General features: G+C 46.5%; 1 protein-coding gene across 1 annotated transcript in view; it reads left to right on the forward strand.

The window, feature by feature from the left end:
• Positions 1-9,290: 9,290 nt before the first annotated feature.
• Positions 9,291-26,481, forward strand: part of LOC137326862 (uncharacterized) — a 66,829-nt gene continuing 49,638 nt past the window's right edge. The window contains exons 1-7 of the mRNA XM_067992244.1: positions 9,291-9,312; positions 10,606-10,721; positions 14,660-14,855; positions 16,914-17,558; positions 18,745-19,002; positions 20,066-20,165; positions 21,958-22,611. Coding sequence (XP_067848345.1) covers positions 9,291-9,312; positions 10,606-10,721; positions 14,660-14,855; positions 16,914-17,558; positions 18,745-19,002; positions 20,066-20,165; positions 21,958-22,611 — 1,991 coding nt within the window. The remainder of the gene's footprint in view (positions 9,313-10,605; positions 10,722-14,659; positions 14,856-16,913; positions 17,559-18,744; positions 19,003-20,065; positions 20,166-21,957; positions 22,612-26,481) is intronic.

Raw genomic sequence — 26,481 nt, forward strand, 5'->3', positions numbered from 1 at the left:
AGCTGTGGCCTTACCAGCGTTTTATACAGTTCCATCATTACATCCCTGCTTTTGTATTCTATACCTCGGCTAATAACGGAGAGCATTCCGTATGCCTTCTTCACAACCTTATCTACCTGTACTGCCACCTTCAGGGACCTGTGCACATGCACTCCAAGGTCTCTCACTTCCTCTACCCCTCTCAATATATTCCCTTTTACTGCGTATTCCCTTTTACTGTTTGCCCTCCCTAAGTGTATTACCTCACACTTCTCCAGATTGAACTCCATTTGCCAGTTTTCTGCCCACTCCACCAACCCATTGTTATCTTCTTGGAGTCGACAGCTATCCTCTTCACTATCAACTACATGGCCAATTTTTGTGTCGTCTGCAAATTTGCCAATCGTGCCCCCTGTGGCACACCACTGGAAACGGATTTGCATTCGCAAAGACATCCATCGACTTTTACCCTTTGTTTCCTGTTACTGAGCCAATTTTGGACCCAATTCGCCACATTTCCCTGTATCCCAGGGGCTTTTACCTTTCTGACCAGTCTGCCAAGTGGGACCTTGTCAAATGCCTTACTAAAATCCATGTAGACAACAGGTTGCCCTGTCTGCCTCTGCCAATTCACTGCTGACCATCTGTAGCACCCTCTTATGGGCCTTATGCCCTCAGTGATGGAGCTGTGCTCGAATCCACCTGCTTTTGACTCCAAGGTTATCAAGTGAACCAAGCTGCCACTTATGGGGGGGGTTCAAATGACATCAACATCCTTGTGTTAGGAAACGGAAAATCAGTCAGTACTGATCTCTCTCCAGTGACCCCTGGTTGAATGTGTGCACACTGGGTGAGGACAGGATTGGGCTGTGTGATGATTTCCCCTTCTGTTGAATAGCCCAAAGCATGATGAATGGCTGCACCACAGGGTGACACCCATTGACGACAGGTGGGTGGGATTGTAACCCCTATTCCAGAATGGGTCAGTGTTTTCAGGAGAGAAGGGAGAACATTGGAATAAACAAAACAGGAAGTACAGGCCTGGATTCTCCTCCCATTGGTGGATTAGTGGTGGGGTGGTCCTAACACCTGCTGCTCACCCGCTGCTACTTCCTCCCAGAACCCTCATTAGCCATGTAGGGTGGTTTGTAGGACAGAAAATGCCTTTCATTGGCTTACCACCTCAGGGAGGGAGGGAAATACAGTTCTTGTGCAGCCTTCTAGTTACAGAGGGACCCGGCATTTACAGCTCCAGCAGTTTTGGGCGTGGCAGCAACAACAAGGACACCAAGGTTTTCAAATGTATTTGTGGAGGTGCTGCAGGCAGGGCAAGGAGGGACCGTCTCATGGGCACTGAGGGCATGTAACCCCATAAGAAGGTGGTACAGATGGTCAGCAGTGACTACCCCAAGAGCAGCCTCACAATGTTGGCAAAGGTAAGTCAAGGCATTCATGCTCTCCCATTAGCTCTCCCACTAGTTCTCTCAGCACCTGGATGTCAGGGGTACTCTGTAGTGCAAAAGGCATCCTGGTGTCCTGGCCAATACTTAGACCGCAAATAACAGCATTAAAAAACGATTATCTGGTTAGTATCTCATTGCTGTTTGAGGGACCATGCTGTGCACAAATGACTTACCACCTTTCAAACATTGCAATAGTCACTTCGCTTCAAACGTACTTCATTCACTGTAACAGGCTTTTAATACGTAAAAAGCAATAAATAGGTGCAACTTCTTCCTTCCTACCTTTCTTTCTTTCTTTCGTTTTTTCTTTCTTTCTTTGTCTCTTCCTTTGTCTCTTTCTTTCTTTCATTAGGCTCTCTCTTGCTGGAGATGGTCATTGCCTGCCACTTGTGTGCTGTGAATGTTACTTGCCACTTATCAGCCTAGGTCTTGCTGCATGTGGGCATGGAATGGTTCACCATTATGACAGGAAAATTCACCACAGTGTGTATTCTGAAACCCAACCCATTCATTGCTGAAGACACCATACAGTTATTCCTCTCCAATCCTTTCTCCCAGCAAATATCATGTAAAGGATGCCAATATTTTTAAAAGCGATCTGTTTAGGACAGCAATGATTAAGATTCTGATGCTTGATGATAAACAACATCATTTTCTTTTGCAGAACCACTGAAGTTCCTTCGTATTAATTTGATAAAGGTGGAAAGTGAAGCAATTTCCATTACCTGGGATACTAACGATGCATTCAAACAGCCTAGTTTCAATGTCACTATCTTCGCAGAGAGTGTTGCAGTGAATAAAACTCAAACTGAGCAAAAAGCAGCAGAATTTAGGAATCTCCAGCCTGACGTTGTATTTCAGATTTTAATATCCACAACTACTTGTGGTCAGCAGCAGACAATTACAAGGAAGGTCAGAACAGGTATGTTTGGTGAACAAAATTTTGCTTGCTCTTTGCATAGAATGTACAGCACAAAACAGGCCATTCAGTCTAACTGGTCTGTGTCGGTGTTTATGCTCCACACAAGCCTCCTCCCACCCCTCTTCATCTATCTCTATCAACATAAGCTTCTATTCCTTTCTCCCACTTGTAGTTTTCAAGCTTCCCCTTAAATGCAACTGTGCTATTTGCCTCAACTACTCCTAGTGGTAGCAACTTCCACATTCTAACCACTCTCTGGGTAAAGAAGTTTCTCCTGAATTCCCTATTGGATTTACTAGTGACTGTCTAATATTTATGGCCCCTCGTTTTGGTCTCCCCAACAAGTGAGTACATCTCTATGTCTACCCTATCAAACGCTTTCATAATCATAACGACCTCTATCACATTACCTCTCAGCCTTCCCTTTTCGAAAGAAAAGACCCCAGCTTGTTCACTCTTTCCTCATAGGTATTAGCTCTCAGTTCTGGTATCATCCTTGTAAATCTTTTTTGCACCTTCTCCAGTACCTCTATATCCTCATCACAGCACATCCTCCCTAAACATGAGCTGTGAAAATGGAGGAGTCAACAGGTAGCAAGCTTTAGGAACAACACCTCATCATTTCTCTGAAGCATTCTGGTCGCTCTCTGGTCTGATCATTGACTTTAGACACCAGACTTTAGCAAAATCCGTCACTTCCTTCGCAACAAGGATGGTGGTAGTTTGAGACTGGATCTGTCTGTGCTCAAGTAGGGGAAAAGACGGGCTGGCATTTTAGATAGGAGGGGTCAGTGTTTTGAATGGGAGGAGATTCTCATCAGAACACAGGGCTGGGAGGGGGAAGGTTGAGCCCTCCCTGTTGACCTGTTCTTACCTTCATCGGAGCTGGTGGACCCGCTGTACTTCATGATCACACCTGTTTTAATTTCATACTTGGTCCTCAGGTTTTCCATCTCTCTCAATTTTTTTCCCATTTAACGCAGGCCTCTCACTTCCTTATTTATTTGCATGTCCTTTATCTGTTATTTCTTTACTGATTCTATTACTTGATTGAGATGATACGTCATTCCATTGGCACTTCCTCCCTGGGGTCGATTTTAACTTACATGACTGGCGGAAACGGGGAGGGTGGGCAGTTAAAAACCAGCAGCTTATTTACCCGCCTGGAACTCGAACCTTTCCCACCGTCTCTGATACTAATCTGCAGGGTTCTAACAGGCAGTGCTGACATCCAACATTCAAATGGTGACGTTTGTATATCACTAATATCAATAAGTTTTGCATGCACGTTATGGGCAAACACCTGTCACATTGCTGGGCCTGCCCTCTGGGAAAGGGAGGACAGGAGCACATCGGAGCACTTTTCCAACCCATCTGCTCAGATACGCCGGTAAACTGGTGGGAAGGTGCCAGAAAGTCCAAGCCTCAGTAACCCCGATATGAAGTCAAGACGGGGTTAGCGGCGTCTGGAAGGGGGGGAGAGGGCTATCGGCACGCTTGCATGACAGTCCCAGCATGAGTCCCGGCTATTTAACATCCCGGGCCTCATCTGTGTGTTGAACATGGGACTCCCACCCGGTGAAAATCACAGGGTGGCTGGTGGGTGGGACCGGGATCTCAGGTGACAGGAGGCCACGGCAGAGGACCCGAGTTCACGGTCCCCCGCATTAAGGTGGATGGGAGAGGTTGGGAGAGCATTGTGGTCAGGGGAGGGTGGTGGAGCACAGGAAGCCCTAGGTTTTCTTGTGGAGCTGCTGCTCTGTATGGCCCACAAGGAAACCCAAGAAATTAAAAGTACTTACCTTTCTATTTCCCAACGTTCAACCACTTCCCAAAACCCGGCAGTTAAAATGACGGTGAGAGGGGGCACAGTGAGAACAGAGCGGTAAGGACTTCACCGTTGTTTTAACTCCCCACACGCATTCTTCTCATTGGGAGTGGGAGGTTATTATCGGGACTAATGTCTCTATTTCCATTTCAAACTAGAACTGCGTCAATTTACGATTCAGGTTTTACTCAAGAAGTAACATTTTTTTTTACTTTCCAAAGTTGCCACGGTGGTGGAAGTGTCGACAAGAATTACAAATGTGGAATTCACATCGGATTTTGAAGATAAAAACAGCCAGAAATACAAGGACTTTGTAAAGAATTTCACAGCCGAAGTAAGTCACTCTTGCCTGTGGAGGGAAAAGTGTCAGGGGACAGATTGGATAGAAAAAAAATAGACCGTAGCATGTGCATGTTTTTGCAAATAAGGTTACATGAGAAGCTATTTTTTCTACTTGTGAGATTTCAAAGTACCTTGTACTCACTGTAGATGGCGAGTGTTTGAATACTGACCAACTGTCCTCACAGACCATCGTTCTCCTCTACCTGATTCCTTTTTAAATTTCTGTTTGGAAAACAATCAATATACAGTGATAGCAATGGTTAAATCATGGACATTCTGGAAGATCTTAACTTTCCCACCATAACCTACCCACAGAGCACATTTTGTTCACTTAAAATGGAAAATTGAAAGAAAGGAAAATAGACAGAACTAGGTATAATTATATAAGGAAAATGAATGATTAGATATTACAGTACTCGGCTATGAATTACAGTATCTCTTATAGGCAAACACAGCAACAGCCACGTTGCACATAGCGAGATCAAGCAACAGACTTAATCCAGGGACTCAGCATTTAAACGAATAACAATTAATCCGATTTTGTTTGTTTGGCTACGAGAGGCAAGACCAGTTGCCATTTAATCCCAGCTGGCTATTAAGAGAGCTAGCCCCCTCCTCACCTCCCACCCCGGATATCCACAGATAGCCTTTGATTAAGGTTAGATGTGGGTAACCTTGCCTTATTGAAATGTGTAATATGAAGAGCATTTTAGCGATGCTCATGTTCTGTGGGGAAAAAAATTAAACAAATCTCAGAAATGGATTTCTGTTTCTTTCGTTTCAGCTGGAAAAAGGACTTACAGCAGATGTCCGGGATTTAATCAGGCGTGGGAAAATTAGAATCATTGTCACATCTATTGAACAAGGTAGCCTGATTGTAAAATTTGGTGTGACGACATCAACAAACGTGAATGTCACTGTATCTGATATCAAAGAAACGCTTACGGAATCTTTAAACAACACGCAACAGTTCGCTGTAGACCTTCAAAACACAACCATTTCAGGTAAGGAATTCCACAACAAGCATTTCAACCACTGGCCTCAGAGGACTTGGTAAATTTCTAGAAGATTTGAGAAAGGCCAAAGATTATCCTGCAGGTGCCACTAAAGATTAAAAAGAACAGAAGGGAGACAAGGCTGAATCATGAAGTGGATAAGTGATTCCAAACTTGGGTTTTAAAAGCCTGAAGAGTTTAGGAAGAAAGGAAGACTGGGGAATGGAAGGAGTTCCACAGTTTTGGGAGCCTGGCAAAGAATGATCCAGAGTAGGTGATGATGGGATGAGGCTTGATTCTAACAGTTGAATTCACAGGGAGGAGGAAGAGCATGCAGGGCCTGACTAATGTTAGTTTGGTGGCTAACGTTGACAAGGTTAAGTTGAAAGAAAATGTTGATTCTATGAGGCCTGGATTGATATTATCAGCAAGCAAAACATTTTGACTCGATCATACTGAGCGGTTACAGGCTTGCAGCTGGCTACTTCTGAATGAGCCTTAGGTTGTAGGTTAGGCTCAGGAGCCCTGTGAAAAACATTAAAAAGTGTAAAATTTTAATTATTTTGTGCTTTAATTTTTGTGAGCAGACAGTGTTGTGTCCAAGAAACTGATTAATTTGCAGTGTCTATAGTTGCCACCTGCAGGAAAAATAACCTGATGGAATTTAATCACCTCGTAAAGTGACCTCATAAACAGAGCAGGAGGGTTTTTTCCGTTTTGCTGTGTTCTAAATCCCAACACTTATTTCCTTTTGGATTCTTGCAACTGGAAGAGAGTGCAGACCTTTATTCTTTATGGCTGGTTCAAAATCCAAGCCCAGAGGTAACAGAATAGTGTTCTGCCTCACTGCACTATCCAACTCCTGTCACATGGGCCATCTGCCCATACTGTTCAGAGATCATTCTGTATTAATAATTTCCAACTATTAGGACATGACCTTTCCATTGGAATAAAGTAAGGAAAGAGGAGTCTTCAAATACTTCTAATCTAGTTAAATTCAAATGAATCAATTTTCTAACACCGATCTGCGCTTATCATTACAGACAGAGACAGCTGCCAACCAGGGCTGAATGACTGTTCAGGTAATGGAACGTGTATAAGATTAAATGCAACTTACACCTGTCAGTGTAATGCTGGGTTCACAGACACAAGCCCCAATACACCTGGAAGAACATGTGAAGGTAGGACATTGTCAGAGTTTAACACAGCTTTAGGTCATTGGGTTAAAGTAACTTTTGCTCCAACTGATTGTTTTCATCTAATTGTTGTTTCAGATGTTGACGAGTGTCAGACTGGGAACAACACATGCTCTGATTTTGCTGCCTGCACAAACACCCCAGGGAATTACTCATGTGGATGTTTCCAAGGAATTTTAGATACCAATCCGGCAAACCCAGGAACACAGTGCAGAGGTAAAGATCTGAAGTGTTGAAATGAGGAGTGTTGGGACAGTAAGGAAGATTAAAAGTGTACAGGTTTGAAATGATTCTTGGTGATATTAATACTGGAGTGCTTAATGTGTTTGTCTGACATTCCTCTCCCCACTATTTTAATAGAGGCATTGCCCATTTGATATGAATGGATTAACGACTTGGTTAAACTAACAGAGGAATGTCACAGAATCATAGGCCCTGATATTTACCGGGAGGCGGGGAGGGAGTGGGGGCGTGTGTCAGCGGCCAGGAAACCCGGAAATACCGGGAAGGTGGAGGTTCTGCAGAATTTAACGGCGCAGAATTAAAAGGCAGAACCTCATTAGAATTTTTTTACTCAATTTCCCGCCAGCCAGTCTGCCAAATTGATAGACAGGCCGGCTACCGGGCGGGATAGCCTGCTGTACATGGGAGAAGCTGGCAATCGAGAAGATTCAGGGTCGTGGTTAGTGGTGGTGGGGGGACTCGTAGTGAGGGGGAAGGGCTAGAGATCGCGGCGGGAAGGGCCAGAGATCGCCGGGGTGGGGAAGGGCTAGAGATCGGGCGGGGGGAGGGGGTAGGGCTAGAGATCGAGAGAGGGGCAAGTCGAGAGATCACGGGGATGGAAGGGCTAGAGATCGCGGGGGTTAGGGCTAGAGATTGCCGGGGGAGTAGGGCTATAGATCGCGGGGGGGGGGGGGTGGGTGGGGTAGGGCTGGAGATCGCGGGGGGGTAGGGCTGGAGATCGCGGGGGGGTAGGGCTAGAGATCGCGAGGGGGATAGGGCTAGAGATCGCAGGGGGCTGGGGTGAGAGATCGCGGGGCAGGGTAGGGCTATAGTTCGTGGTGGGGGGGGGGTGGGGAAGGGCTCGAGATCGCGGGCTGGAGATCATGGAGGGCCTGAATATTACGGGGGGGTTGGCAGATCGCGGGGGTGTGTCTGAAGATCACGGGATGAAAGATCGCCGTAGAAAATGTTCTTGGAGGGGCCGGGGGATGCACTCCTGCTCTTCCTGGCCCCTAAAATCTGAAGAATTGAGTCTGATTTAAATATTATAATTATGGACCCGCCTCTCCAGAGGCCGTCCACGGACCTGCCTCGGTAAAACTCGTAAGATGTGCTTTCCTTCTTGTTTGTGGTCAGGTTTCACATTTATAACAATTTAAACCCCCGACCAAACCCCTCCAACCCATTAGATTGGGGGGGTGAAGGTCTACGGATTGGGGGTTGGGTGTCATCAGGGGCGAATCTCAGTCATCGGGAGTTTGGTGGTCAATGGGGACCTCGGTCACCAGGGGGGCTTAATTAACGGGGGTCATCGGGGGGCTCAGATATTGGGATTCTTCAAGGGTCAGCAGTTACCGGGGGGGCATAGTCATTGGGGATAATCGGGGGATGGGTGGGTGTCAGTCATTGGGGAGCATCAGTCATCGGGTGTCATCCGGGTTGGGAGGTGCGCAGTCATCGGCAGGGGCACAGTCATTGGGGTCATCTGGGGGTCAGTCATCGGGAGGTCGGGGTTGGCGGTTATCACGAGGTTCGGAGACCGTGAGGGCGGTTCGGAGATCGTCATGGGGGGGTGGGAGATCGTCATGGGGGGTTGGGAGATCGTCATGGGGGGGTCGGAGATCGTGTCAGGGGGGACAATCGCGTTTGTAGGATCGCTGCAGGGCCCACAAGCTATCCTATAAAGACACTTACCTGCAGTTTCGGGCCTTCTCGCGTCCTCTCATGTGGCGTGAAGTCGAAGGCCTGGGAATCCCAGCCCCCAGGGGTTAAAAGCAAAAAATCTGTTAAAATGGAGGCCCACAGCCTCCTTGACAGCTTTTAGACACGCCTCCTAAAAGCGGGTTGGTCGCCCACACATCGTCCCGCCTCCGTTAAATCCATAAGTGGGCGGATTGGAAGTGGGTTGCGGGTGGGTTTTAGACTTTTAAAATTGTTACTACCCCCTGCCCCCAACCCACCCGGTTTCCAAGTTAAAATCACGCCCGTGTATTTTCAAAAGGAGTCACTGTATAGTGATCAGGAGCTAGAACCCTAGCTGATTTTCCTTTCTCTGGTTCAGGGGTGCTCTCCCAACTGAGATCAGATAATTCAACACGGACCAAGGATAGAAGACTAGGATCTTTAGCCCAAAATGCTCAGTGATGCACCAGGCAGTGCTTTTATCCATTGGGCCATAAGAAAGATTCAAGGGTCTCATTTGAATGATGTGTTTGTATTCCATTGACTCATCAAAGGAATTCAGGTTCAATATTGACTGAAATGTTCCATTTTTAACTTACAGACCCTAATACGTGTTTCGTAAATCTGACAAATATCTGTGCTTTGTCTGACTGCTTGACGATGACAGTCAGTGAATGCAACAGTAAGTACTTTACCTTCACTGATCTTTATCTGTGATGCAATCCAGGCTCTTTCCTACATCCATTCTAGTTGTCTCTGGCAAGTTTCCTGTGGCTACTTTAAATGCTTTAATTATATTTATAATATTACAAAATCATTATCACAACAACACTGGCGTAACACTCTGAATGTAACTTATTTCCCCTTCATTAACTTGAGCTCTTTATAAAGCCCAACTTGTCCATGACTTGAATATTGTTCTCATATCTGGAGAAGTTCTTCCAGCAACTCCTTGGATTCTGGGATCAAGGGAAAACTTGTAGTCTGACTTTTCCTTTCTTTGTATCGTTGTTCCTCTGAACTTCCCACTCCTGTTCCTCCCAATTTCCAAATATATTTCCTTCAGGCTGATTCCTGTTTCCTTCCATTGACCTCAAACGTGCAGAACTCCTTCCCTTAAACTTCCCTTGTCGTCCTACCCGGCCACTCCAACCCGGGGACCCCAAGACACTTTTAGAGCTGAATAAATGCGGTTGGTTAGTTTGCGATTTGCTCCTAATGGAGCAATATGTAGACATTTCAACGGAAATTGCTTCATTGTGGGCCTGATTACCATTCTCTTCGGAGTCTAGGGGGTCTTTCCTGGGACCTTACCAGTACTCATGCCAGCTCTGAACAGACATGAATATCACTGAGGCCTTTTAGGGTGTAGTGAATGGAATTTCCTGGAGAAGCCCAGAAACTCCCCCAGATATGCCTCCATGATGAGGGGCGATGGGTGGAAGATCTAGGACACAATCCCATCATAACTGGGTTCTGTCCCAAGTTAATGGCTCTCCGTAGGTGGTAATCATCCTGCCCACCCTCCCAGAGTGCAGGCATTTCAGGGCTTTTAACTTGAGTGAAAACTATATTGTAAAGTGACATTGTATCTAATTGCATATCACCATATATAAATGTGATATATAATTAGACACATCACTTTACAATAGAGGTTGGGGTTCTGTCCTAGGTCTGCCACCCGACTCCCCTCGTCAGCTTTCTCCATCATAAATTCCTCTGCCCACGTTTATTATGGGTATTGCCGATGTAAACTCTTCGCTCTGATTGCACAATCTGGTCATGTTTCCCTCAAAATGCCTTCTGAACTTCTTTCTTCAGTATCCAGTTTCTTTCCTCCATAACTAACATTTCTTTTGTAAAAAAATAAGCCTTTATACAAAGCAAAAATAAATCAAATATTATATATTTCACAGTAACATGATTGAATGTATCCATTGAATTATCTTTTGTGTCTTTTAATGCCTTCATTAAGGTTTCCACTTGAAGGCCTCAGGCTTTCCCGAAAGACTGGGCTTGCAGTTGATATTTTTGGCCAGGCCTGTGACTCCGTTGGCTGAATGTGGAATATGCAGTCTGAGCATGTGCAGTGTAACTAATTACCCAGGATGTATCAGTACCATTCAGTCAGCTGTACTGATAAAATATTTTTCTTCAGATTCTTCAACTTTCTGCTCAGTAGCTTTTCTTTACAGAATTTTGGAAAACAAGGGGACAAATTTCAAAAGCCTCATTCAGATAATATTTATATCGAGTGTTATTTTTAAAAGTGATTGTGTCACTGGTTCTCCCTGTCCCCATTCCATAACTCGTAATAAATTGGCAGAACCCAAGTGGAATTACAGGGCCGGTGTGTCTGTGTGAGTCGGTGAGAAAAATGACAGTGTACTAATTACACACCTGTTGTAGCTTTTGTTTTGTGTTCTATGAACTTGAGAAAAAGCCAGTTGGATTCTTTCCTCATTCTAATTTGAATTTTTAGAAAGAATTTTGAAAGGAAACAATGCCTCAATAAGGGAATTAGGTCAAAGGGGAGGGTAGAAGGGAGAAGGAAGCAGGGGCATAGAGAGGGTTGAGAGAGTGTGTGAGGACTGTGGGAGTTGAGGGAGAGGGGTTGAGAGAGACAGATGCAAATGTGCAAGTATGTTGAGAGAAGGGGAGTTGAAAGTAATAGCAAGGGTGAGTAGAGAGAAAGGGAAGTTTGTGAGAATGATACATTGTGAAAGAAGGGAGTTGACTGTGAGACGGGATTGAAACAAAGAGAGAGGAGGGTGAGAGAAGGGGTTGAGAAGTGGTAGGTAGAGAGAAGTTTGATGTGATGACATGTTTATGTAAACACTTCTCATTATAAAAGTGGAATCAGGAGTTTATAATGGAGATAAACACTTTCAGAATTTATGACTTTAAAATGGTAACTGAATTAAAGAGAAGGACAAGGAGAGGGAAAAGAAGAGATTTTGTGACTTAAAAATGGGGACTGACTTACGTCTGCGCACCATGGTCTAATTATTCCCCCTGCCGTCTAATTCAGTTTCAGCTGAAGACTGCTCTTGGTGTTGACTCTCCTTGTGCAATGCCACAGGGGATCGACTCGTAATGGTGAGTAATGATTAGTTGACTATTGTTTCCACAGACAAAAAAGCATTCAGAATGAAGGCAAGATTGAGATCCAGAGAATTCAGCAATGAGTTAAAAAATCCCAGCAGTGAAGCCTACAGGAACTTATCAGCCGAAATTACAAATGTAGTAAGTGAACTAACTTTTGAGTTTGTTCCTGTTCTTAAAAGAAAAATCCCCGTTACAATTGAAGTCGTAGACTCAGTGGGGGCTAATTTTGACTTTGGGTGGTAGTGTAAAATGGGCAATAGTGGACCAGCCGCCCGTTCTCCATCTCTCCTCATTTTCATTCCCAGGATGCAAAATTGTAGCTTTTAAGAAAGACTTGCATTTATTATGTCGTGCCTTTCACAACCTCACGATGTATCAAAGTACTTTACAGCCCATGAAATACTTTTGAAGCGTAGTAGGAAATGCAGCAGCCAATTTGTGCACAGCAAGGTCTCACAAAGAGCAATGTTGTAATCACCAGATAATTTCTACTAAAATTATATTTAACAGATGTTGCAAAACTCAGAATCATAAAGAGGAAAGCACGGGGTTTCGGGCATGAAAAATAAAAAATGAGTATCCATAAAGATTGTTTATTGATGACTCTCCGTCAGAACCGGAAATCAAAAAGGAATGTGCTCCTTTGTAGGATTGATCCAAATAAAGAGGAAAGGGGAGAACAGGAGGTTGGGGTCACAAGACAATAATATTACCTACTTGTACAAAGTGCCAGCTCAAGGGTTTAAAAGCCGATGGACAGATTAAGGAAGAAGAAAAAGTAACAGCAAACTGGAGAATTGTAATTTATTTCATGGGTGTTGCTGGTAAGCTGATTTGTACAGAGAAACTAGTGACAGTAGATTATGAACTGGCGGATGTGTTCTGAAGCTTTTATAGTAATCTTGCAATAGATACACAGTAATTAACTGCAGGGAAACAAAAGTATTGGAATAGTCAGCTGGTGGTGAATTTTCACCCTGTGTTGTGTTGCACAACAGATGTAAAATGGAACTCACGAATAAATACTTCATTTAAGAATCTTTTTTCAGCCATGTAAATGGATTGTGTAACGTTAACAATCACAAACAGTTCCTCGTCAAGGATCAAATGGGCCCCAAGCTCAGATTCTTGGTTTGAACCTGATTGGAGTAGAAACTAGGTGGAGTGGAGGAAGTTGTTCTCATGGGGGGAAGGGTGGAGAAGGGAGGGGGAGGGGTGGATTTCACTTTTGAACAATGTTGATGTGACAAAATTGCAATTTTTGCCTTTATTCCATTTGGTTTATGTAATAATGCTGAAGATGATGACTGCTCCTTCATTTAAATGGAAGACAGGAAACACTCTGGGTGTGATTTTGATGTGTGTGTGGTGGACCCGGGTGTGTGCTGCGCCTGCCTGAAGGGGTCGGCTTGAGATCCATGTCATTTACATTGATTTGGCAAGTTGCTGGCATAAAATGCGCTTCCCATAGGCTGCTCACTGATCTGGGGACGGGAAATCTGGTGGGGCAGCTGATTTTGTAGGACCGGCAGCAACACCTTAAAGGAGAAGGGTGGAAGTGTCAGATGTGAAATAGCACCAGTTTTGAGCAGCAGGAAAAAATTTTACAGCATCTAGAACAGCGAGGGTGTGAATTGTGGAAGCCCGAAATCAACAAAACCCACAAGGGAGTGGCATAAAAACGTCAGCCAAACTTCTGTCCATCTTTCCGTGACTGCAGCTGAGGATCCCTTTAATATATGCTTGGAATGGCTGCCTTCCTACTTCTACTGCCTTATTTGTTGAGCAGGAGCAGGAACTGGCAGTAATCTGGTGGGCAGGGACAAAAATGGCTTTGGGGATCATAATTACATCATCTGACCGTGATTAACGCACATTCATGAGGCTCCCTCCTGCTTCCAGTCAGATTTCCAGCTGCCTAGATTGAGGTCTGCCAGAAAATTGGAATGGGCGGGAACCAAGCAGTGAGTTAGAGCTTCAACCACTCGTGCTACTTTGGTCCCATCATTGCCCAATTTTGAAGTGCAAATGGGACGGTAAAGACATGAAAATCACCACCACTGATCTGTAAACCAAGCAAGCATGATTGATCAGGAAATTTGTTAAGTTAAAGGAGCTTTGTTTTTGGTATAAATTGTACTGTAGATTGTAAGAACTTCAGAAGATGCTGGTGACACAGATGAAATGTGATTAATTACTTATTGGCATTCCATTTCATCATCTAACAAACTGTACCTTTGATCATGAGTGATTGACAGCATTGTCTTCAAAGGTCACAAAACTGCAAATATCTGGGTTCTTCTTCAATAGTCTTTAGTTCTGGTGTAAAGCAACAAACTTCTGTGGGTCTTTGTAACTCACACCATCCACGTGTAACATCTCATCCCAAGATCTATAAAAGAGAAACCAGTTTGTTTCTTGCTAGAAGTCTGGAAGAAACCACTGACTGAAAAAGGGTGTATTAATCCCTTCATGGACTGGTTCTAATTCTCTCACTAATATTGGCTCAAATGGTATCTCTTGAATTTACTGCTTCTGTATGTTATTTTAAATCAGGACAAGTGATTTTATATCCTGTGGTTTGGTAGAAGGATATGTAAATGGCTTCTGAGATGGTGTTCTCCAGTAAGCAACTTACTGTGATTGAGTCAATTGTTAAATCTGGACTATGCGAATCTAATCACAGCAGAGAACTATGATGGAGGTTTCAGTTCTTGAGATACTTGTACGTTTTGTGAACATGAGAATGATGCTAGAATTGTAACAGTTGGGTGGGCCCAGCATTGCCAGTCTGAACATACTCAACATCACTAATGAGATGGGTGAGTGGATGAATAGAACTAGAAGACATTCTTGATAATGGTGACTGAGGCTTTCATTATTACTGGAATTAAAATAATATTTGTGTTTATTCTTTTCAGGTTATACAAACTGTACCAAGTAAATTGAACGATAACAGTTTTAATATCACCATCATTGGTTTTCAAAATGGAAGTGTGGTGGTAAATTTCCTGGCTTTCCTGAGCAACGACTCAAATGTCACCACTGCCACCCTGCAAAGTGCTATTGGTGATGCAATCAAAGCAGTTGATAAGGAAAGCTCTGTCACCGTAACAGGTAGGCATTCTTCGATAGAAAGAACTTTCATTTATATGGTGTCTTTCACAACCTTAGGACATCCCAAGGCGCTGGACAGTCAATGAAATAAATCTGGTGCAATCACTATTGTAATGTAGGGAATCGCGGCAGCGATTTTGTGCACATTTTATTTAAAGGTCCCACAAACAGCATTGGGTTAATAACCAGATCATCTGTTTTAGTGATGTTGATTGAGGGATAAATATTTTCCAGGACACTGGGGAGAACTCCCCTGCTCTTCTTCGAAATACATAAAAATACATTGAATTTACAGCACAGAAAGAGGCCACTCGGCCCACCAGGTCTGAGCCTCCTCCCACCCTTCTTCCTCTGACCCCATCAACATTTCCTTCTATTCCTTTCTCTCTTATGTACTTATCTAACTTCCCCTTAAATGCATCTATGCTAGTCGCCTCAACTATTCTTTGTGGTACTAGGTTCCACATTCTAACCACTCTCTGGATAAAGAAGCCTCTCCTGAATTCCCTATTGGATTTATTAGTTACTATCTTATATTTATTTCCCCAGTTCTGGTCTCCCCCGCAAGTGGAAACATCTTCTCGACGTCCACCCTATCAAATTTGTGCCGTTTAGTGTCGTTTGGTTACCAGCTTCAGGGACTGAAAAGTAACAGTGCTGGATATGGAGCTCTATGTGCTCTCATACCAGGATCGTTTTTTTTTTGGCAACACTACGGCCAAAAAATTGGTTGATCTCTGCGCTGGAATGGGTAGGCCCGAGGCTCACTCAATATTTGCATCAGACCAGCGAGCTGCAGACGCCTGCTGGGCATCCCCAGGCAGCTCGCCAGCAAAAATCGTTCGAATTTAGGGCCACTGTCGACGATTCAGGTAGGTCTTGCAAGAGAGGGTTGATCAGGAGGGAGGGGAGCGTCTGGGAGAGGGGGTCAATGCAAAGATCTGGAGGGGGCTCAAGGCAGCAATCGGGAAGGGAGGCAATTGGTGGCTGGCAGTTGCCCGTGGTATTAATGTGGAGCCTGGAGCAGCACTTACAGCTCCATATTCAGGTAAGTATCTTTAAAAAACGTACCTTTCTGGTGTCGGCCTGCAGCGGTTCCTTTAAGGACTGCTGGTTAGGCTGCACCTGGGCCTGGATTACCTGAACGTAGCCAGCCTGGCATTGGCTGTGTTCAAGGCAAATCAATTTGATAAAGGAGGCATCAAACAGATGTTAGGCCCCTTATTGCTTATGCAAAGAACCTAACCCGTTTCAGGGGCGGGCCTTGGATGGCTCATTTGATGCCTATACCAACATGGTGCGCAGTGCACTGCTGGCTAAAAATGAGCGTGGGTATGCTGCCCACCATGTTGGACACTTTGGCACACATTTTACTGGCATCATCGAATTTCTAGGCCATCTGTGGATTGCTGATCCATTTCTCTGAATTTTGGCATTTTCATACAATAATAGAAAGAATGGGCATCATAGTTTATTTTTATCACTTCATTTAACTGTCTGGTGCTAACTGTGCCTTTCGTTATTTTGCCATTATGTACCTCAAGGTAGCAATGCATCAGTGGGTAGTGGCCAGTGTTTACTGTCATGTGATTATCAGCCTGGTGATTTTCCTGTCAATTAAAATAATTGGGGGGGGGGCATCACAGGCAGATGAGTGAACCCACAGAAAACACAATAATGTGGGATTTTAATTCAATCGGAAAAGTAATGGACATTGGCATTCATTCATTACTATTTCCTATTCTGCCAACTCATCTGGTACTCACTCATTCCCAATGCATTTGTTCCCTCATGCCATACTCTATTTTCCTGAAACCACCTAATCTCTGCCCTCTTGCCTCATGATTTTAATACACTAATATCCTTTGCGCTCATTTTCACCACAACTGAACTTTGCTTTAGTCAAATGGCAAGTGGTAACCTGCAAAGCTGCCACTATTTGATGCAGTAAGTGGACACACATAGTGACTGGGTTATGGGTAGACTTCGAAATAAAAACTTCGGAGCAATTTTACAAATGTGCTTCTTAAAATTTTCTGTCTTTCACTTTCACTGCAGGTTCCACCACTTCTGCTGTGATTTCTACCACCATTTCCTCAACCAGTGCGACTCCTACCACCATTTCCTCAACCAGTGCGACTCCTGCCACCATTTCCTCAACCAGTACGATTCCTACCAACATTTCCTCAACCAGTGCGACTCCTACCACCATTTCCCCAACCAGTGCGACTCCTACCACCAATTCCTCAACTAGTGCGACTCCTACCACCATTTCCTCAACCAGTGCGACTCCTACCACCATTTCCCCAACCAGTGAGACTCCTACCACCATTTCCCCAACCAGTGCGACTCCTACCACCAATTCCTCAACCAGTGCGACTCCTACCACCATTTCCTCAACCAGTGCGACTCCTACCACCATTTCCCCAACCAGTGCGACTCCTTCCACCATTTCCCCAACCAGTGCGACTCCTACCACCATTTCCCCAACCAGTGCGACTCCTTCCACCATTTCCCCAACCAGTGCGACTCCTACCACCATTTCCCCAACCAGTGCGACTCCTACCACCATTTCCCCAACCAGTGCGACTCCTTCCACCATTTCCCCAACCAGTGCGACTCCTACCACCATTTCCCCAACCAGTGCGACTCCTACCACCATTTCCTCAACCAGTGCGACTCCTACCACCATTTCCTCAACCAGTGCGACTCCTACCACCATTTCCTCAACCAGTGCGACTCCTACCACCATTTCCCCAACCAGTGCGACTCCTACCACCATTTCCCCAACCAGTGCGACTCCTTCCACCATTTCCCCAACCAGTGCGACTCCTACCACCATTTCCCCAACCAGTGCGACTCCTTCCACCATTTCCCCAACTAGTGCGACTCCTACCACCATTTCCTCAACCAGTGCGACTCCTACCACCATTTCCCCAACCAGTGCGACTCCTTCCACCATTTCCACAACCAGTACAGCAAGCATCCCAAATGCTTCTGCCACAACCACCACCACAACTATTACAACAACAATCACCACACCTGGCAAAACGCCTACCACACTTAGCACCAACACCCCAATCACACTGCCTCCCTCCACTACACCTAATACCACAACACATACCAGCATCCCTACCATCACCACCCCTACCCCGATACCTACCACCGCCACTCCCAGCACCGCCACTCCCAGCACTGCCACCACTCCTAGCATTACCAACATCATTCGAACCACCACCACTCCTACCTTCACCACAGCTCCCAGCACCACGACTCGTGTTGCACCCTGTGGTAAGTGGAATATTATGTGCGATAACAAAGCCAGTATATAATCACTCTCCATGAATCACTGAGGAGATTCTATGTTGAAGTTTATTTATTTGCTAACATTCTTGTAAATATAGATCATAGGACACCTGTAACTCAATGGCAGGTCAGTATTATAGGGGAGGAGTTCAGGTGAATGCATGAGAATGAAATGTGATTTTATTTTCAATCTTCCTACCTTTCTTTCATTTTTTCTTTCTTTCTTTATCTCTTTCTTTCTCTCTTTCTTCCTCTCATTAGGCTCTCTCTTGCTGGAGATGGTCATTGCCTTCCACTTGTGTGCTGTGAATGTTATTTGCCACTTATCAGTCCAGGTCTCGCTGCATGTGGGCATGGAATGGTTCACCATTTTTCACCGTTATGACAGGAAAATTCACCACAGTGAATATTCTGAAACCCAACCCATTCATTGCTAAAGACACCATACAGCTATTCCTCTCCGATCCTTTCTCCCAGCAAATATCATGTAAAGGATGTCAATATTTTTACAAGAGATCTGTTTAGGACGGCAATGATTAAGATTCTGATGCTTGATGATAAACAACATCATTTTCTTTTGCAGAACCACTGAAGTTCCTTCGTATTAATTTGATAAAGGTGGAAAGTGAAACAATTTCCATTACCTGGGACACTAACAATGCATTCAAACAGCCTCGTTTCAATGTCACTATCTTCGCAGAGAGTGTTGCAGTGAATAAAACTCAAACTGAGCAAAAAGCAGCAGAATTTAGGAATCTCCAGCCTGACGTTGTATTTCAGATTTTAATATCCACAACTACTTGTGGTCAGCAGCAGACAATTACAAGGAAGGTCAGAACAGGTATGTTTGATGAACGAAATATTGCTTGCTCTTTACATAGAAATGTACAGCACAAAACAGCCATTTGGACCAACTGGTCTGTGCCGGTGTTTATGCGCCACACGAGCCTCCTCCTACCGCCTCCCCTTTATCTAACTTCATCAACATAACCTTCTATTCCTTTGTCCCACTTTTTTTTTATTCGTTCATGGGATGTGGGCGTCACTGGCAAGACCAGCATTTATTGCCCATCCCTAATTGCCCTTGAGAAGGTGGTGGTGAGCCGCCTTCTTGAACCGCTGCAGTCCGTGTGGTGAAGGTTCTCCCACAGTGCTGTTAGGAAGGGAGTTCCAGGATTTTGACCCAGCGATGATGAAGGAACGGCGATATATTTCCAAGTCGCGATGGTGTGTGACTTGGAGGGGAATGTGCAGGTGATGTTGTTCGAATGTGCCTGCTGCCTTTGTCCTTCTAGGTGGTAGAGGTTGCGGGTTTGGGAGGTGCTGTCGAAGAAGCCTTGGCGAGTTGCTGCAATGCATCCTGTGGATGGTGCACACTGCAGCCACAATGCGCCGGTGGTGGATGGGGTGCCAATCAAGCGGGCTGCTTTGTCCTGGATGGTGTCGAGCTTCTTGAGTGTTGTTGGAGCTGCACTCATCCAGGCAAGTGCAGAGTATTCCATCACACTCCTGACTTGTGCCTTTTTGATGGTGGAAAGGCTTTGGGGAGTCACTCACCGCAGAATACCCAGCCTCTGACCTGCTCTCGTTGCCACAGTATTTATATGGCTGTTCCAGTTAAGTTTCTGGTCAATGGTGACCCCCAGGATGTTGATGGTGGGGGATTCGGCGATGGTAATGCCGTTGCATTTTTGTACTTTTCCAGCACCCCCTTAAATGCATCTGTGCTATTTGCCTTAACTACTTCTTGTGGTACCAAGTTCTACATTCTAACCACTCTCTGAGGAAAGAAGTTTCTCCTGGCTTCCTATTGGATTTATTAGTGACTATTTTATATTTATGGTCCCTCGTTTTGGTCTCCCTCACAAGTGAAAACATCTTGGGCGTTAAATTGGGCTGTGTAGCGGCCGTTGCTTCAGCGCTACGCGGTCTCTCGAACATTCAAGATGGCGACTTGGCTGCGCATGCACGTTTCCAGTGTGAGCTGCGCCGGATGCCATCTTGGTATAGGAGTTAGCGTATGTGCAAATACCGAACACTGGAATCATGAAAAGTTGGAAGAAAATGCGTGCAATCTGTGTGCAATGCTGATTTAAAGTGAAAGACACCATTTTGGACCTTAACGCTCAACTCAATGCACAGTCTTAATCACGCACTCCTGAACCTGTCTTCGAGTGCCTGGAGGGACCATGCAGGATTTATAGGTTAGTTGCTGAATTATTGCTTATAGCTGCTGGTGGAATAGGAAGTGTTTTTTGAAGCACCCTATCCTCACTGAGAGCTCCTAGAGTATATTTGAGTGGTTCGGCAGGTACTGCCTTATGTTCGGAAAGTTACAAGCATGTTTGAACAACATTCCTGGCAACCATGGGTGGTCTGCTCGGGCTCCCGCTGGGCAGTGAGCATGACTGGGAGCATGCACCCACGCACAGCAGGTCAAACTGCGAGGAGAAGGAGGACGAGGAGGCACAGGAAGCCGTATCCAATGAGGGGTTCAGGGACCATGTCCCTTCCCTCAACATGACCGAGGAGGATTGCATCTGACGCCTGAGGTTCATCAAGGATGCCGTGACCGAGATCTGTCAACTGGTGCGGCCACAACTGCAGCCTCAGAGCCTGGCAAGGACAGCATTGCCTGTGGCTGTGAAGGTCACCGTGGTGCTGAATTTCTGCGGCTCGGTCATTTCAGGCCTCTGCTGGCGAAATGTGCAACATCTCGCAGTATGCAGTGCACTGCTGCAAAAGGGAGGTCATAGACGCCCTGTACGAGATGAGGAACAGATTCATCATCTTCCCTCTTGACAGACAAGCTGAACGGGTGAGCACGTGGGTTTCACTCGCATTGCTGGCTTCCCCATAGTGCAGGGTGCTATTGACTGCACGCACATTGCCCTGCGTGCCCTGCATATCAACTCGGCCGTCTTTGTCAACCAAAAGGGCTTCCTCTCCCTGAACGTGCAGCTGGTGTGCGACCACATACATCAAATCATGGAGGTCGATGCCCGCTACCCTGGGAGCAGTCATGACGCCTTCGTCATGCGGCAGTCCAATGTGCCAGCTATCTTTCACCCGCCTTGGCAAGTCGAAGGCTGGGCAACAAGGACTATCGCCGCAAGCCATGGCTCTTGACTCCAGTCAGGAACGCACGCACATGTGCACAACAGGCCTATAATGAGAGCCATGCTGCCACACACAACATGGTGGAGCACACCATAGGCCTCCTCAAACAACGCTTTCGCTGCCTGGACCGGTCTGGAGGAGCCCTGCAGCACTCTGCTGAGTGGGTGGGCAGATTTGTGGTGGTCTGCTGCATGCTGCACAACCTCGCCATCATGAGGGACCAGCCTTTGCCACCAATGATCGGAGAAGATCCTGAGCCGGAGGAGGAGGAGCAGCAAGAGGCTGAGGACGAAGAGGGAGAGGAGCCAGAAGAGGAAGTGGAGAAAGATGCGCAAGGATGCACCAGGGACCACATGCCTTGTCTGCAAGGGATCTGCGTGCTTGCCTGATCCGTGCCGCTATCAATAATGTCAACTACATCCCCCAACTCACCAACAGTCCTACATTCCCCATCTTTCTGCTCCCACAAAACAATCAAATCACCCTCCACCTGATTGCACATTGGTTTCCCCCTCCGCTCATCGTACAAATAAAAAGCACCACCAAATGCAAATTCAAAGTCACACTTATCAATGAATAAATGAAATTATGGAAACAGAACAGAACTATTCACCCTTGTGCATTGCCTTAGTGCCTGTTGTCCGTGTGCCTTTACCTATCCTAGTGCTCCTATTAGGTGCTTCACCAGTGGCTCGAGCATGGGTGGTAGGAGGCTGCTGGCCTTCAATGGAGGAGTGTGCAGATGGCCTTGGAGGACCACCTGGAACAGCTCTGGACCAGGACGGCCCGGCTTCAGACTGCACCACCTCAGCATGGGCTGCAGCAGTTTGGCCTGGCTGGCCGATAGGCAACAAGGGCATTGGCGGAGTATTAGCGGTTGGAGCAGGAATGCTATCGTCCTGAGAAAGGACAGCAGGTCCGACTGCCCTGGCACCACTGCCACTTTCCCGGGGCGGCACCTTAGCAGTCCTGGTGGTCAGCTGGAGTTCTGTGTCGCCCTGGAAGCCCTGTTCCACAGTGGTCCCCAGAGACATGAGTGCAGCAGTCTGAGCTTCCATTGCAGTAGTCTGAGCAGCAACCGTAGCTTGCAGACCTTTGATGATATCGGTTTGTGCTGCAATGGAAGCCGCGACATTGGCCATTTGACGCTGCATCGTGGTGGTTTCCACAGGTGTGCTGATGAAGGTGACCACCCATTCCATGTTGGAAAGGATGGGCTCCAAGCTCTGCGCAAAGCCCTATACCACGTTGGAGCAGGACTCCTCCATGTCCCTTCTCATTTTGCGCAGGCTTTCTGGCAGGCTTTCCAGTGCCCCAAGCATTTGGTTGTGTACGCCCATCAGCCGTCTTCCGTCGCCTGGCCCATCGAAGTCCTCATCTGACTCCTCTGCAGCAGAACCAGTGAGTGACCTGGCCCGCCGGCAAGCTGGCACCTGCGGTAGCCATTCCCCCCGCCCCAGCTCCTGTGCACTTGTGCCCGGTGTCTCACCACGTGCAGATCCCTTCTCTTAACTAGCCTGTAAACGACGCGCAGTGTCAGTCTCTGAGCTGGTGGAAGCGAGTGTCAGATCGAGTGATGGTGTGGCTTCAGTGTCCTCCTCCTCCTCCTCCTCGGACGGTGCTGCCATGTGTTCTTGGGTATCTGCAATGACATAGGGAAACAGGTTGAGTTGTAGGGGAGGACAGTGTGTCAGTAAGTATGCTGCAAGATTGGTTCGATTTTCAAAGTAAAAAATGGTTGGGTTGGGGGCAGGGGGGCATTGAAATTTGCCACCATTTCAGACCTGCCCCCAACCTGCCCATTTCTGGTTTTCACGGGAACGGGACGAGGGGCGGGAGGCCAACCCTCTCCCAGGAGGCGGGTTGGGCCGTAAAAGCTTTCAAGGAGGCATCAGGCCTCCATTTTTAGCTAATTCCTCATTTCTGGGGGGCTGGGATTCCCGGGCCTTCTGTTTTACGCCTCGTGAAAGGAGGCGAGAAGGCCCAAGACTGCAGCTAATTGTCTAGAAAGGCACAGCTTGTGGGCCCAGAGAAGCAGGAGTGCTTCCCCCAGGCCCAACAAGCCGACCTGCACCAACCCCACTCCCCACCTCGATCACGGACCACCAACCCCGACCCCATTTCTCCTCTCCGACCTCCGACTCCGATCCCAATCCTCCAACCCTGACCCCCGACCACGATTCTCCCCCTCTGACCCTCAACTCCGATCCTGATCCTCCGACGCCCGACCATCCCCCTCAACAATCGTGGGCCCCCGCGATGACCCCTCCTCCTGTCACTGACCACCGATCCCATCCCCCATGATTCATGATCCACGTGCTCATCTATGCCCACTCATGCCCACCTAAGCCCACACGAGCCCATTGCCCACCCACGTCCCTTGTCAACCAATGCCCTTTGCCCACCCGTGGCCCTATGCCCACCCATGCCCCCATGCCCCCGTGTTCATCCATGTTCCCCTGTGGGCCCCCCCCACCCCACATCGCTGCTGAGAGGCTGCACGGAGTTTGTAGTAAAGGAGGTGGAGGAGTGTGAAATGTTGGATGGGATAAACATAATGAGGCAGGAAGTATTAAGGGGTTTAGCATCTTTGAAAGTAGATAAATCGCCAGGCCCGGATGAAATGTATCCCAGGCTATTGAGAGAAGCAAGGGAGGAAATAGTGGAGGCTCTCACCATCATTTTCCAATCCTCACTGGATACAAACGTGGTGCCGGAGCATTGGAGGGCTGCTAACATTGTGCCATTGTTTAAAAAGTGAGGAAGAGATAGACCGAGTTATTATAGGCCAGTCAGTCTAACCTCGGTGGTGTGCAAATTATTGGAATCAATTCTGAGGAACAGCATAAATCATCATTTAGGAAGGCACGGGTTAATTAAGGACAGTCAGCATGGATTTGTTAAGGGAAGGTCGTGACTGACTGACTTGGTTGAATTTTTTGAGGAGGTAACAAAGAGGGTCGATGAGGGTAACGCGTATGATGTCGTGTACATGGATTTTAACAAGGCTTTTGACAAGGTCCCACATGGCAGACTGGTCAAAAAAGTAAAAGCCCATGGGACCCAAGGGAAAGTGGCGAGTTGGATCTAAAATTGGCTCAGTGGCAGGAAGCAAAGGGTAACGGTTGCTGGGTGTTTTTGCGACTTGAAGGCTGTTTTCAGAGGGGTTCCGCAAGCCTCAGTACTAGGTCCCTTGCTTTTTGTGGTATACATTAACGATTTGGACTGGAATGTGTGGGGCTTGATCAAGAAGTTTGCAGATGATACAAAAATTGGCCGTGTCATCGATAGTGAGGAGGAAAGCTGCAGACTGCAGGAAGATATCAATGGACTGGTCAGGTGGGCAGAAAAGTGGCAAATGGAATTCAATGCAAAGAAGTGTGAGGTAATGCATTTGGGGAGGGCAAACAAGGCAAGCGAGTACACAATGAATCGTAGCATACTGAGAGGTGTAGAGGAACAAAGGGACCACAGATCCCTGAAGGTAGCAGGACAGGTGGATAAGGTGGTTAAAGAGGCATATGGAATACTTTCCTTTAGTAGCTGAGGCATAGAATATAAGAGCAGGGTGGTTATGCTGGAACTGTATAAAACATTGGTTAAGCCACAGCTTGAGTACTGCATACAGTTCTGGTTACCATGTTACAGGAAAGTTGTGATTGCACTAGAGAGGGTACAGAGGAGATTTATGAGGAAGTTGCCAGGACTGGAGAATTTTAGCTATGAGAAAAGATTGGATAGGCTGGGGTTGTTTTCATTGGAACAAAGGAGGCTGAGGGGAGATTTAATTGAGATATATAAAATTATGACGGGACCAGATAGAGTGGATAGGGAGGATCTAATTCCCTTAGCAGAGGTGTCAGTGACCAGGGGGTATAGATTTAAAGTAATTGGTGGAAAGATTAGAGGGGAGCTGAGGAGAAATGTTTTCACCCAGAGGGTGGTGGGGGTTTGGAACTCACTGCCTGAAAGGGTGGTAGAGGCAGAAACCCTCAACTCATTTAAAAAGTTACTTGGATGTGCACTTGAAGTACTATAACCTGCAGGGCTACAGACCAAGTGCTGGAAAGTGGGATTAAGCAGGATAGCTCCTTTTTGGCTGGCACGGACACAATGAGCCGAATGGCCTCCTTCTGTGCCGTAACGTTCTATGATTCTGTGATTACGTCGAAACTATCAAACTCTTTCATAATCATAAAGACCTCTGTCACATTACCTCTCAGCCTTCTCTTTTCTGGAGAAAAGAGCTCCAGCCTGTTCACTCTTTCCTGACAGGTATTAGCTCTCAGTTCTGGTATCATCCTTGTAAATCTTTTTGCACCTTCTCCAGTGCCTCTATATCCTTGTCACAGCACATCCTCCCTAAACATGAGCTGTGAAAATGGAGGAGTCAACAGGTAGCAAGCTTTAGGAACAACACCTCATCATTTCTCTGAAGCACTCTGGTAGCTCTCTGGTCTGATCATTGACTTTAGACACCAGACTTGAGCAAAATCCTCCACTTCCTTCACAGCAAGGAAGGTGGGAACTTGGGAGTGGATCTGTTGGTGCTCAGGGAGGGGATAAGACGGGCTGATATTTTAGATAGGAGGGGTCAGTGTTTTGAATGGGAGGAGAACGTCTGTCAGAACACAGGGCTGGGAGGGGGAAGGTTGAGCCCTCCCTGTTGACCTGTTCTTACCCTCTTCGGAGCTGGTGGACCCGCTGTACTTCATGATCACACCTGTTTTAATTTCATACCTGGTCCTCAGGTTTTCCATCTCTCTCAATTTTTTCACATTTAACGCAGGCCTCTCACTTCCTTATTAATTTGTGCGTCCTTTATCTGTTATTTCTTTACTGATTCTATTACTTGACTGAGATGATACGTCATTCCATTGGCACTTCCTCCCTGGGGTCGATTTTAACCGACACGACTGGCGGAAACGGGGAGGGTGGGCAGTTAAAAACCAGCAGCTTATTTACCCGCTCGGAACTCGAACCTTTCCCACCGTCTCTGATATTAACCTGCAGGGTTCTAACAGGCAGTTCAGACATCCAGCGTACAAATGGTGGAGTCTGTATTTCCCTCATATCAATATGTTTTGCATGTCCGTTATGGGCAAACACATGTCACATTGCTGGGCCTTCCCTCTGGGAAAGGGAGGGAGGACAGGAGCACATCGGAGCATTTTTCCAACTCATCCGCTCAGATACGCCG

The sequence above is a fragment of the Heptranchias perlo genome, chromosome 11 (assembly GCF_035084215.1).
Source record: "Heptranchias perlo isolate sHepPer1 chromosome 11, sHepPer1.hap1, whole genome shotgun sequence".
Classification (NCBI taxonomy): domain Eukaryota; kingdom Metazoa; phylum Chordata; class Chondrichthyes; order Hexanchiformes; family Hexanchidae; genus Heptranchias; species Heptranchias perlo.